At 32.8% G+C, this 13,503-nt stretch overlaps 1 protein-coding gene across 1 annotated transcript; it reads left to right on the forward strand.

Moving 5' to 3' along the window:
- The first annotated feature begins 8,412 nt into the window (after window positions 1-8,412).
- Window positions 8,413-9,762, forward strand: LOC134702156 (uncharacterized). Its single transcript, XM_063563240.1, has 3 exons — window positions 8,413-8,668; window positions 9,486-9,687; window positions 9,732-9,762. Exons 1-3 carry the CDS (start codon window positions 8,437-8,439, stop codon window positions 9,760-9,762), a joined length of 465 nt encoding a protein of 154 aa, XP_063419310.1. The 5' UTR covers window positions 8,413-8,436.
- Window positions 9,763-13,503: the final 3,741 nt, after the last annotated feature.

Genomic DNA, 13,503 nt, shown 5'->3' on the forward strand with positions numbered 1-13,503 from the left:
CAAGTTTATCCTTTAATTAAATTTCACATTATAAAATTGTTTCCATTTACTCGGCCAGTGAGCTTCTGTTTCTTTTACAAAAAAAATTATCCTCTGCAACTACTGGGCCAAATGAAATCAAACTTGGCCTCAATCATCCTCAGGATGTGTAGTTTGAAAAATACCCTGCCCATCTAGCCAGATGGCGGCCATAGCTTAAATAGAATATGGGGGTAAAATGCAGTGTTTGGCTTATATCTCTGAAACTAAAGCATTGAAAGCAAATCTGACATGTATAAAAACGTTTATCAGGTAAAGATCTTCTGAACTGAAATTTAAGACGCATCAGACAACCTTTTGTATGGTTGCTGCCTTAGAATTGGTAATTTTATGGAAATTTTAAAATTTTTGGTTAGTATCTTGAATATTATAATGAATGGAGATAAACTGTAAACAGCAAAATAAGATCTACACATAAGTTCAAAAGACCAAATGTGGTCAATTGAATCCTGAGACAATTTAACCAACCTTGGCCAATATCATCATTAAGGTATTTAGTTATATATGATGTGTCAGATAACCCTGCCTACCAACCAAAATGTCTGTCATTGCTAAAATTTAACATAGGGATCAACAGTTTTGTCTAGTTTTTTTTAACCGTTATAAATAGAGAAAATCTGAAAGGAAACATGTGTTCAGAATAATGAGCTCTACCAATTGTCCATATAAAAGTCTAAATTGTTAGACAAATTCTTATAGAAGTTATTGCCCATCAATGGCAAATTTTACGATTTTTTTCATTTCTATACGCCTGTTTATGGGACTTTTTATGGTATACTGTTGTCCATCTGTCTGTCCATCCAACTTTAACATGTTAGATATTAACTCAAAAACACTTTAACGAATTTGCATACAACTTTGATGAATTATTTATATCTATTGACATGAGCTCCATTTAGTTTGTTTTTTTTTCATTAGAAAAAGATTGATTTTTCCAGTGTTCAGATTATAACTCAAGAATGCTTTCACCTGAACTTGCAAGCAATGTTGGTGAATTATTTATACCTATATATATTGACATGAGCTCCCTTTCAAGTTTTATACATTTTAGATTTTATGTTTTCGAGTTACAGGGTTTTATTCATAAAATAGGGGGAATGTTCCAGTTTTTGGACAATAACTCAAGAATGCTTTCAGCAGTTCTCATAAAAATTTGGTAATTTTTTTAAATCTATTTATGTGAGCCTCATTAGAATTTTATAAATTTTAGATTTTATGTTTACGAGTTTTGGGGTTTTGTTCTTATCAAAGGGGTGATTTCCCGGTATTTGGACAATAACTCAAAAATGCTTTCAGTAATTCTCATTACACTTTGATGGATTATTTATATCTATTGATGTAAGCTCCACGGCCTCTACAATAACTTTTTTTCAACTTGTCCAGTAGGACAAGTACATACCAAAACTTAATTGTCCGAATGAAATTGTTACTTGTCCAATTTTTTCTTATTACAAATACCCTTTTTACATTTTAAGTTCATTAAAGTAGAACAAAACATATTCAAACAATAGAACAGAATTGGATGCATTTCTTTTGAAATACTCTTCAAAAATATGAGTCAAGTACAACTTGTCATGTCACAGGAGTTAGGTTCTATTTTTCATCAGTCTCATTAGACTCATGCGGCACCATCTGATAGGCCTTTACACTCATAGGATTTGTATCCTGTTGTTTTGAAGTTGAAAAAAGTGTATTCAAATACAATTAATAAAAAGAAGAAGATATATATAAGGTCTGATTGCCAAAGAGACAACTCTCTGCAAGAGACCAACTGACATAGAAATTATTAACTATAGGTCGCCATATTGCAAGTATTATTTTTTTTATACTTATGATCAAATATGATTTTGTGAATTTTATGATAAATAATTAAAAAAACAATATTTTTGGGAAAAATTACTGGTATGGTATTTATTATTATAAGGAACAAAATAAGGTAGCAAAATGAGGAACTGATTTGTCTTGGTCCCGAAATGTCTCCTGGCTTGCCAAACTGTCTATCAATCATGTCTACTAAATATGTCTCATACGGTGCCTAACTGTCTGCTAAACTTGGAGCTGAATCTTTCCAAGTGATGAACTGTACTGTAAAATTGGGTCCTACTAAAATGCGCCCGGGTTAATAAAAAGCGCCCAGGGAAAAGAAAAAGCGCCCGGGAAAAATATATAGATATTTCATTGGCATGAGACAACTTTGTGTTGATGAAATAAGTTATGCACATTATTTTTTTTGAATTTTAGACCAGTAATTTTCAAATTCAGATAGTAGACATTTGTAATAAAACAAGTATGAATGTTTCAATTTTAACAATAATATAATTTATGAATACTATTTCGAAAGTCTGATTATAATGGATCACAGTTTATGCGGAAGATTTATAAAATGTAAGACATCAAAAGGCATGTTTTTCAAAAACGATATCAAAATGAAAAATGTAAAAAAAACGGCGACTTAAATTTCACAGATAAATATTAATTTAATCAAAATTAAAAGAGTTACACATAATACATCAGCAAATAAAGCAGTACTATACATGTACCGTAGTTAAAACAAGGGGGTAAAAAGCAGGAGTTTGGTTTAAATTTAAAAATAAGCATTAAAACCCTGATAAGCATAGCCATTGAAACAGTTTTAGTTTCATAAAAAAGATATTATAAATGTATATCAGCATCTGCATAAAAAAGTGTTCACCATGTAGTTGCGAAAATATTAGACTTCAGGCATCATATCCACATGTATATTAAGGACAACACAAGCAATGATTTATTTTTTTTTTTAATGAAAAAATTTATTGTTATAAAATATTATTATATTATTCTTTCGGGCGCTAATTTTCCTTCCCCGGGCGCTTTTTCTTTTCCCGGGCGCTCTCGGGCGCTTTTTAGTAGGACCGGTAAAGTTACCTTATCTACAAAGTGCATCATTGATTCGGATCAGTAAGACTGGTTTCCTAGAATAGTATACCTTTTACCTGTTAAAAAGTGCCTGACAACAAACCAGTTAAAAATTATCCACTGCAAGTAAACATGTTGAAGAAAAAGGTTTTGCATTTAAATAAACAGAATACAGAAACATGTCAAATTAATTTTTGTTTTTTGTTTAATATTATACTTGTTCATCAAAGTTGGATGAAATTTGTTTTCTGCAGAATAATTGTACTTGTCCCGATGGACAAGCGTGATACAGCTTTTACTTGTCCAACCTTTTTTCTCTCTGGTACCGGACAATCGGACAAGGTTATTGTCGAGGCCTGAGCTCCCTTTTGATTTTCATAAATGTCTAATATGACATTGAAAAGTAATTGAACTTAATTCTCTGAAAATGTGACGGGCATATCATGCGCTCATAGCACACCTATTTATTGCCTTTGTTCGAGTAACATATGATATTTAGAGAGAAACCTTTTTCTGTTAAGCCTCATTATGATAGACAAATAAACTCTCTAAATCACAAAAAAGATCAGCAAGGCAAGATCTAGACAAATAAACTCTCTAAATCACAAAAAAAGATCAACAAGGCTAGATCTATTAAAAAGTCCAATAACCTAACAGACTAAAAGATCAGAAATACAAGATCAACAAAATAGAGATTTTTTCCATGGTATAATCTTGTCTACAATGTTGGAGAGTGTCCTTTGTTTAATATGCTCATAGACCACGTTGAGCGACACAGTCTCTTGAGAGCCTCTAGTTCAGTTATCCTCTTCTCTAGTTCAAATTACTGGACACCAATTTATTATTTTTCATTATTTGGGTATCTATCTAGTTAAGATATATGTCTGCTTGCCAACCAAGTTGCGTCTGACATGGCTACAAAAGAACATTATTTGGAAAACTGCTTTTAAAATAGAAACTTGACTTTGGCTCTAATGTTCAGAATATTGAGCCTTCGACTTTTTTCTGCTTTTTGTTCGGATTGTAATCCCTATGACACATTACCAATTTGAATTCTCAATTTTATCAATCTATTGTTAATATCTGTCGACTGCTTATAATTATTACCCTTAACATATGTATTGTACCATTTTTACTAGTTTTACCAATTTACATGATTAGCTTTAAACTATAATAGATAGAAAGAAACCTAAAATAGCAACATGATCAGCAATGCAAGTTATAAAAATAATTAAACAGTGTTGAAATCTTAGTGGACTTCTTATTAGAGTCAGCGTAATTAAGTGTAATGACAATTCTTACCTTTTTTGCGGTTTTGCCTCGACATATCTAAACATCAACAATAAATATATTGAATCTTTAATAGAAAATTATATACAAATACATCAACATGACCAAAACTGTTTACGACTATTTATTGAAGTTATTGCCATTTAATGATGATTTTTTTGCACATTATTTGGTCTGTTTTTATAAATTTCCTGTCACAAAATTTTGAATTTTTTGAAAAACTAAGGATTTTCTTATCCCAGGCATAGATTACCTTAGCCGTATTTGGCACAACTTTTTGGAATTTTGGATACTCAATGCTCTTCAACTTTGTACTTGTTTGGCTTTATGAATATTTTGATATGAGCGTCACTGATGAGTCTTATATAGACGAAACGCGCGTCTGGCGTATTAAATTATAATCCTGGTACCTTTGATAACTATTTACACCACTGGGTCGATGCCACTGCTGGTGGACGTTTCGTCCCCGAGGGTATCACCAGCCCAGTAGTCAACACTTCGGTGTTGACATGAATATCAATAATGTGGTCATTTTTATAAATTTCCTGTCACAAAATTTTGAATTTTTTGAAAAACTAAGGATTTTCTTATCCCATGCATAGATTACCTTAGCCGTATTTGGCACAACTTTTTGGAATTTTGGATACTCAATGCTCTTCAACTTTGTACTTGTTTGGCTTTATGAATATTTTGATATGAGCGTCACTGATGAGTCTTATATAGACGAAACGCGCGTCTGGCGTATTAAATTATAATCCTGGTACCTTTGATAACTATTTACACCACTGGGTCGATGCCACTGCTGGTGGACGTTTCGTCCCAGAGGGTATCACCAGCCCAGTAGTCAACACTTCGGTGTTGACATGAATATCAATAATGTGGTCATTTTTATAAATTTCCTGTCACAAAATTTTGAATTTTTTGAAAAACTAAGGATTTTCTTATCCCATGCATAGATTACCTTAGCCGTATTTGGCACAACTTTTTGGAATTTTGGATACTCAATGCTCTTCAACTTTGTACTTGTTTGGCTTTATGAATATTTTGATATGAGCGTCACTGATGAGTCTTATATAGACGAAACGCGCGTCTGGCGTATTAAATTATAATCCTGGTACCTTTGATAACTATTTACACCACTGGGTCGATGCCACTGCTGGTGGACGTTTCGTCCCCGAGGGTATCACCAGCCCAGTAGTCAACACTTCGGTGTTGACATGAATATCAATAATGTGGTCATTTTTATAAATTTCCTGTCACAAAATTTTGAATTTTTTGAAAAACTAAGGATTTTCTTATCCCACGCATAGATTACCTTAGCCGTATTTGGCACAAATTTTTGGAATTTTGGATACTCAATGCTCTTCAACTTTGTACTTGTTTGGCTTTATGAATATTTTGATATGAGCGTCACTGATGAGTCTTATATAGACGAAACGCGCGTCTGGCGTATTAAATTATAATCCTGGTACCTTTGATAACTATTTACACCACTGGGTCGATGCCACTGCTGGTGGACGTTTCGTCCCCGAGGGTATCACCAGCCCAGTAGTCAACACTTCGGTGTTGACATGAATATCAATAATGTGGTCATTTTTATAAATTTCCTGTCACAAAATTTTGAATTTTTTGAAAAACTAAGGATTTTCTTATCCCACGCATAGATTACCTTAGCCGTATTTGGCACAACTTTTTGGAATTTTGGATACTCAATGCTCTTCAACTTTGTACTTGTTTGGCTTTATGAATATTTTGATATGAGCGTCACTGATGAGTCTTATATAGACGAAACGCGCGTCTGGCGTATTAAATTATAATCCTGGTACCTTTGATAACTATTTCTGAAAACTGTAAAAAAAAAACATACACTTTCGACCAGCAAGTCAAAATCCACAAATAAGCTAGAATGGCCTTTCTGTCGACTTGTTAATCAAGTTATTGTTCCTTGTGTAATGATATCTTTAAACATAGTTTTGTCCATTATCTTGAAAATTCTAAATTTTAGAAAAAGAAAAAAAGTTCAGCAGGATACGATCCACACATTTGTCAAAATGATTTAAATTATCATCTAATTATTCATAGAGATATTCATCATTAATGACAATGTTCAATAAATACTGGCAATTGTTGAAGACCATGCAAGGTGGGGGAATCTAGTAAGGCATTTGGCAAAGCAAGATGTATGATCCTTATCAAAAATTGCAAAACACAGCAGCTTGTACAAGTTTTTGCCATAAATGATCTAATGTATTCCCAGCATATTTAGCAGTTGTTTGCTGCTATTGTGAAATTAAATGAGATAGATATAAAACCTATTAGCCAGTTTCGAAGTAGTTGCCCATAAATAAACTCATCATAGATACCAGGACTGAAATTTTTCACCTACGTCAGACGCCCGTCTCGTCTACAAAAGACTCATCAGTGACGCTCAAATCAAAAAATAATTATATCCAAATAACACACGAAGTTGGAGAGCATTGAGGACCAAATATTCCTAAACGTTTTGCCAAATACAGCTAAGATAATATATTCCTGATTTAGATAAGCCTTAGTATTTAAAAAATTCTAAGTTTTGTTAACAGTTAAAATTTCCGGTCATCCCAATGTATACAAGTTTCCAAAGGGTGGTGAAAAAAATGGCTTTTTAAAAATACTAGATTTACTGGAGTTTTTTCTTCTCACAGACACAGATATATAGATAATGTGTTGAACTTTTATTCCATCTTTCTATCAGAGGAAAAAGTTCATAGAAGATCAATGGGTAAAATATTGACGAAGGGTATTCATTGTGAAATATATACCAAGATATTTTCTGTCCCGTATGTGGCATGCTGTTGTATGTTTTTATTTAAAAAGAAGAGGACCTTATGATAAATTTAAAAGACTAAGAAGTTATTAAAGTTTTTCAAAGAATTCAACTTTCATAGATCTTATTGTGCGAAAAGGGATTCTTTACTACAAGGATCCGCAACACGATTTTTTTTTGGGTTTGGTAATTTACGGGAAAATGAATCTCACTTCATACCTCGAAAATTTAACCACACACGTGAAAATGTCTCGGCTTCAAAACAAGCCATCATACATATCCAAGTTTACGATATAGATTGAGCCTCAGAAGAAAAAGTTACTATTACAGCATATGGAAAATCTATTGCGCATATTGACCAATTTGATGTCTTCATTATTCTGTTTTATGATTTCACCAATTTCGATATGAATACTGTAAACCGGGAAATTTTCGCACCGTCTTTATTTCGCGATTTACTAACACAATCCAAATTCATGCCATTTTGAATTCGCGATTTCCCAGTGGCCCATATAAATATTGTCATAAATGATTTGAAAAGTGATCAGCTTTACATATATCTTAAATCAAGTGATAAAATCAATCAGAAATCTTTTGTTTTCGGTTCATTAATGTTAAAGTAGATTATAAGTTTGTCATGTTTGCTTGTAAAAAGTAGACCTTAATTAAGATTGAATCAAAATAAAATGCTCTCAGGATTAATGCTAATTAATCGATCTTTTGATCTGATTAATCTGTGTAGTAGATTCAACGAGATGATAATTTTATTACTGATTGACATGTATCATTAACATAATTGCAATGAGTATTGTTTACATAACAAAATCCGTTATGATTGCTTTCGTGTTTATGGTGAACTGTTTGCATTAAATTCATAACTTCTAACTTTGCTTTTTATTAAGATATATAGTTATGATTTCAGTTATATATGTGTCGTCTATAAAATCAGTGTTATACAGTAGTCCTATATATATATATTCTATTCATATGCGTAGATATATGAAGATGTGGTATGAGTGTCAAAGAGGTAACTCTCCATCCAAGTCACAACTTGTAAAAGTAAATGTAATAAAAAGAGTTCCCTTGTTATTTTCGTGGTCGTTTTATTGTTTCTATTCTTACCGCGAAAATAGCTAAAATAAAACTACCGCGAAAATTTCCCTGTTTACAGTATGAAGGGCAAATCTTACCCTACTAGTATAGCTGTTTATTTTGTTATGTCGTGTGTGTCGTAATCCCCAAAAAACATTTCAAATTTAAATACAGTAAATGCAGGCACACCAAAGAATTGTTATATGAGTATACTTAATTGAATGGAGTAAAGTTGTGATATTCTTCTTAATAAAAAAAACTCTTCATGAACAAAAATCATTGCAGGCGATATTGTTCCAACTGAGATCAAATTAATGGCCGACAAAAGATCAATTGATTTGTACCTCAAACTACTTCAGTCAGGCTATGAATTTAAGAGAGATATACGTTTAGTAGTTGTTGGGAAAAAAGGTGCTGGAAAGACAACATTGATAAGAAGATTATTTGGTGAAGACATTACAGATGTTACCAGTACAAATGGAATAGAAATTCATAAAATTAAATGCAAAGCAATGTCTGATGATGGCATATGGAATAAACAAGAAGGTATGGTGTTGATACTTAAAAAAACATGGTGTGTCCTTATCTGGTACACTTATCATAATGGTCTGATGGTATAGTCTTTCATATATCTGTTGGTATCAAGTTCTGTAAAGTTTTCCTCACACATTTCCTCAGAAAGAATGTTCTTATATTTAACCAATATGAAGATTTTACTATGGTTTTTCTAAAAGAGAATTAAAAGTATTTGCCACCGGGGCACTAAAGGCTCTATGTGAGCTGATGTCATCACTTAAAGTCCGTCCGTCATCTGTAGTCGTCATCTGTCGTTGTAAACTATTTGAAACATCTTCTCCTCTGAAACTACTGGACCAAAACGCATCAAACTTAAACTGTATTTTCTTTAGGGTATCTAGTTTATAAAGTGTATCCCAAATGAACATGCATGCTTAAATGTTTAAAGGGAAAATATGACAAGGTACAAAACATTTAAATGGCATTTTTGAACCACTCATTACTATATATTCAAAATCAAAAATAATCATTGAACACAACCAAAAAATAACAGGTGAGCGATTCAGGCTCTGGATTTTCTTGTATTATGAAAAGAGTCGCTAAATGTTTCCAAAGTTTGCTGATATTATTTATGAACAAAAAATTGTCGATAAAACAAAATCTATGTCGTGTTTTATCTACAGTTGCTTTCCTTCGGCTGTTGTCGTTTTGTTTTTTTACGAAACTGGTATCTTTCGCCATGTATAATGTGTTTTTGATACTTTTATCTTAAGAATTTTCTCATTTCTTTTTAGTATTTTACACAACATATTAGACAAAAACTAATATTTTTCTTTTCTAATCATAGAAAACTATGAGGATACTCAAACTCAAGCAAGACTTTTAAAACAGTACGTAGGAAAAATTCAGGACAAAAAACCAATTCAAAAACCGGTAGAGTCCCACATAGCCATTAAGGACAACACACCTGTCACATCTGTTGATGAATTAAAGAAATCAGAGACAGCATCCAAGCTAATAATAAAACCTCCAGAAGCAGCTGAACCTCAGTCAGAACCTCAAATAACTCCCCAGCAGCCATCTGAACAAGCAGCAAAGGATTTCGAAACTATGCTATCCGCTAAGTCTAAAGTTGATGTAAATGACAAAGAGGAATATGCCACATTTTTGTTGTGGGATTTTGCAGGAGATGAGGAATTTTACCACACACATCAAACCTTTCTGTCCCAAGATGCAATGTATCTTGTTGTTACAAAACTCAATGAAGCTGATGATCATAATGCACAAGGTAAAATTTCATTAATAAACCAGTATGCTAAACAATGATACTTATTTCATTGATGTTAAAGTTTGTTCTCAAACAGACTGAATACATAATCCTTTCACTTATAACTTTATATTTTGTTGATTGTTCTAACATCTGCAAAATTGATTTTATGTATTTAAAGCTTTTATAATGTTTTCGAATTGGTTGATTGTAGTACATATATACAGTCCGCCAAAAGTTAAGCACCACCTACATATGAATTTTTAACTTCATGTATCGCAAAAAAACATTTATATTTGGTGTTAAGAATTGTTTATAACATACACTAAGAAAATGCATTACAACAAAGAAAATAAAACTCCGATAAACATGCCAAGCAACTTTTTATTAAAGGTCATCTGCCAGTTTTCGAATACATTGTTTCGCTGCCTTTAAATCTTCTTCCTACTGTCTCGCGTAAAGGTGAAATTTGACCTTCATCAAGTCACTGTGACATATGGCAAGGCGTACATTATCTGTTGTTGAACATTGACAAACAATTGACATGTCAAATGGCAATAGGAGCACTGGAAGCATAGGTAACCATTTCGATGATATTCACACCATAATTGTCAGATTTTTACAACATCTTTTGACACAGGAACTGTATATGTTAAACCAAGGTCTGGAAGATTCCACCTAGCTACAGATCGTGATGTCAGACTGCTTATTGGACGTGCTTAAGCCAACTAATTTACTCCTGCCCCAAAGCTTAGATACCACTGGACTCAAGGTGGTTTTGTTAGAATATCGGTTTGTCGACTTCATAAAGGCTACCTACATATAAGAGTACGTCATGTTGTCGAGAGACCTGAACTAACAGCCAGGCACCGTATACTTAGGTTTCATAAACGCTGGAACATGAGAAGCTAACAAAAATGCATTGGTCATATGAGAGTTGGTTTCTGAAACGACCAAAAGACTGCAGAATACGAGTTAAATGGCTGGGAAAAAACTTCGTAGGACCAAAACATCATTTACCTGACAACTGCATGTCCATACGTTGCCAGTTATGTTACAGTATTAGGTTTCTTCTCATACTGTTGTTACGTGGGTCTGCATATTTTGAAGAGTAGCATGAACGGACAGACAAACAGGGATTTTGGTGCTTGAAAACATAGCAGTCCCCCGTTTTGATAATCCTCCACTTTCGTCAAGACCCTTGTACATATACGACAATACTAGACCACACAGGGCAAGGATTGCAACCAAGTACACAGAGCCAGAAACAGGTGATACTAAAAAGTATCTTTTGTCCTTCCATGTCTCCATATATAAACCCTCTCAAACATGTCTGGGAAGCTATTGGCAGAAATCTCGATTGCAGAGATCCATCTTTGCAAAATCTTAGCGATGTAAGAGGAGCAATTGTTGCTGAATTTATTTAATTTGCTCAACTTAAGTCCAGAAGGCTTGTACAGAGTGTGAGACGCCGAGTTATGGTTCTATACCGGAAGAAAGATGATTACACATCATATGGACTCAAATATTGACATAAAATTTCCCGAATATACCAAAGATTCTTTGTAGAGACTTTTATTGATATTGGATGACAAATACTGCTACATGAATATTTTCTATTTTTTTTTTAGGATAATCTGATTTTTTTAAGTAAAAAAAATTCATGCAATAGAAATAGGTGGTGTTTAACTTTTGGCAGACTGTATATTTTAAAAGAGAAAAATGTATGTTTGTCCTCCGTTTGAGACTTTTCTTCTATTTTAAAATGGACCTTTATTTTTCAAATGTAAAATACTGGATACTGTTTCAATCTTTGTTACAAGATGATATTTATTGTTTTAAAATGAAGGTTACGTGAGAAAATATTGTACACATTGTATTGTGCAAGTTTCTATGAAACAATATCTTGTCAAAAGGATGTCATATGAAACATTGGACCCTAGGAAAGTTGAACCCGGTGAAATTTTCATCATTGAAAATTTAACCCTGGGTCTAATCCTAGATTGAAAATTAAAAAGGATCAGTTTTCCAAAGCAGGAAATTGACCCCCTCCTTGGATATTTAAACCCCTGTATCATTTCCCCTGTATTATTAAAATGAATGTCAAATGTACATTGCGTTAAGCTTTTATACAATAGTGTTTACTGTATAGATCTGATAATTTGAAAATCTAAAGAGGGGTATAATTTTCTATATTAAAAGTGGGATAAATCTGACAGCTTGAATGAAAAAAAAAGGTTTCTTTCACTGAAAACCCTAAAACTATCGTACAGTTATCAATCATTAACTTTGCATGAAATAAATTCAACTGCAATTCAAAATAAGAGTACAGAAAAGATCAATGGGGACTGTGTCAAAGAGACAACAACCCGACCATAGAAATTAGACAACAGCAGAAGTTCACCAATAGGTCTTCAATGCAGTGAGCGATTCTCGCACACGGAGGCGTCCTTCAGATGGCCCCTAAATTAATACACATCGTACGTTTTTTCTGTTTTTCAAATATAAATTGAATACGTTCAAACAAATGTGATAATATCATTTAGTTTTAATATTGATCATATTAATATGTTTGTCTTAACCCTGGTTAACAGCTTTGATTATAAACAACAGTATGCATTCCGAATTGAGTATCACATATCTGAAAGATCAGCTAATCAAGAATTGGATTTCCATTACTCTATTGTAGGTTGCATTTCTGTAAATATTGACAATACAATTTCCCATTGGATCTCCTTTTACGGCAAAAACTGTACCACTTTTACTATAAAGTTTTGGAAACCATCATATCCTAGAAGTGAAAATGTATATGCACCACATTTTTTTCAAAGGTCAAAATATAGGGATGTGCCGCATACTTTCAAAAAGAAACAAAAGATACCAAAAGGGACAGTAAAACTCATAAATCTAAAATAAACTGACAATGCCATGGCTCAAAATGAAAAAGACAAACAGACAAACAATAGTACACTTTACACAACATAGAAAACTAAAGAATAAACAACACGAACCCCACCAAAAACTAGGGGTGATCTCAGGTGCTCCGGAAGGAATGTGTTCATGCCCTGACCTTCTCAGAATTTAAACTAACACTAATTTTCACTAACTATATCTACCGCTACTGTAAGGTTATCACAGATTTCAATATCAACACTATACACATTTGTATTTTCTGGTAACAGTCCCAAGTTATGTCTCTGTGATATGCAACACATAGAGCAAAACTGGGAACAAGTATGTAAACAAAATTAATTTTCTATGAATATTCTAGATCTCCTTATAAGAGGCCTGGGGTGATTTGAGAAACAGCTGTGTTTACAAAGTGCAACCTATATGTAACAATCTATTCAAAAATACATGCATTTTAAATTCAAAATTTAACTTTAATAAATGGTGATCATTTTATATCAGTGAATAATGCATGTCTAACAGGGATCATATTATTGATTTCAAGATTTCCACTATCAGATAATGTCTAAACTTACTAATATTTTTGGTTAAGTTGTGTAATGGAATTATTGGAATTTCTTAATGTAAGGGACCGTATGAAAATTGTTTAACATGTTGAAATCCCAAATAAACATGCAAGATTGTCGTT

Source organism: Mytilus trossulus, unplaced genomic scaffold (genome assembly GCF_036588685.1).
Source record: "Mytilus trossulus isolate FHL-02 unplaced genomic scaffold, PNRI_Mtr1.1.1.hap1 h1tg000406l__unscaffolded, whole genome shotgun sequence".
Taxonomy (NCBI): domain Eukaryota; kingdom Metazoa; phylum Mollusca; class Bivalvia; order Mytilida; family Mytilidae; genus Mytilus; species Mytilus trossulus.

What these genes read in the sequence shown, in the direction of transcription:
- LOC134702156 (XM_063563240.1), top strand. Translation starts at nt 8,437, where the DNA reads ATGGCCGACAAAAGATCAATTGATTTGTACCTCAAACTACTTCAGTCA. An exon ending in CATATGGAATAAACAAGAAG is followed by an intron (nt 8,669 to 9,485) that starts GTATGGTGTTGA and finishes TTCTAATCATAG; the next exon opens with AAAACTATGAGGATACTCAA. An exon ending in CCAGAAGCAGCTGAACCTCA is followed by an intron (nt 9,688 to 9,731) that starts GTCAGAACCTCA and finishes CTGAACAAGCAG; the next exon opens with CAAAGGATTTCGAAACTATG.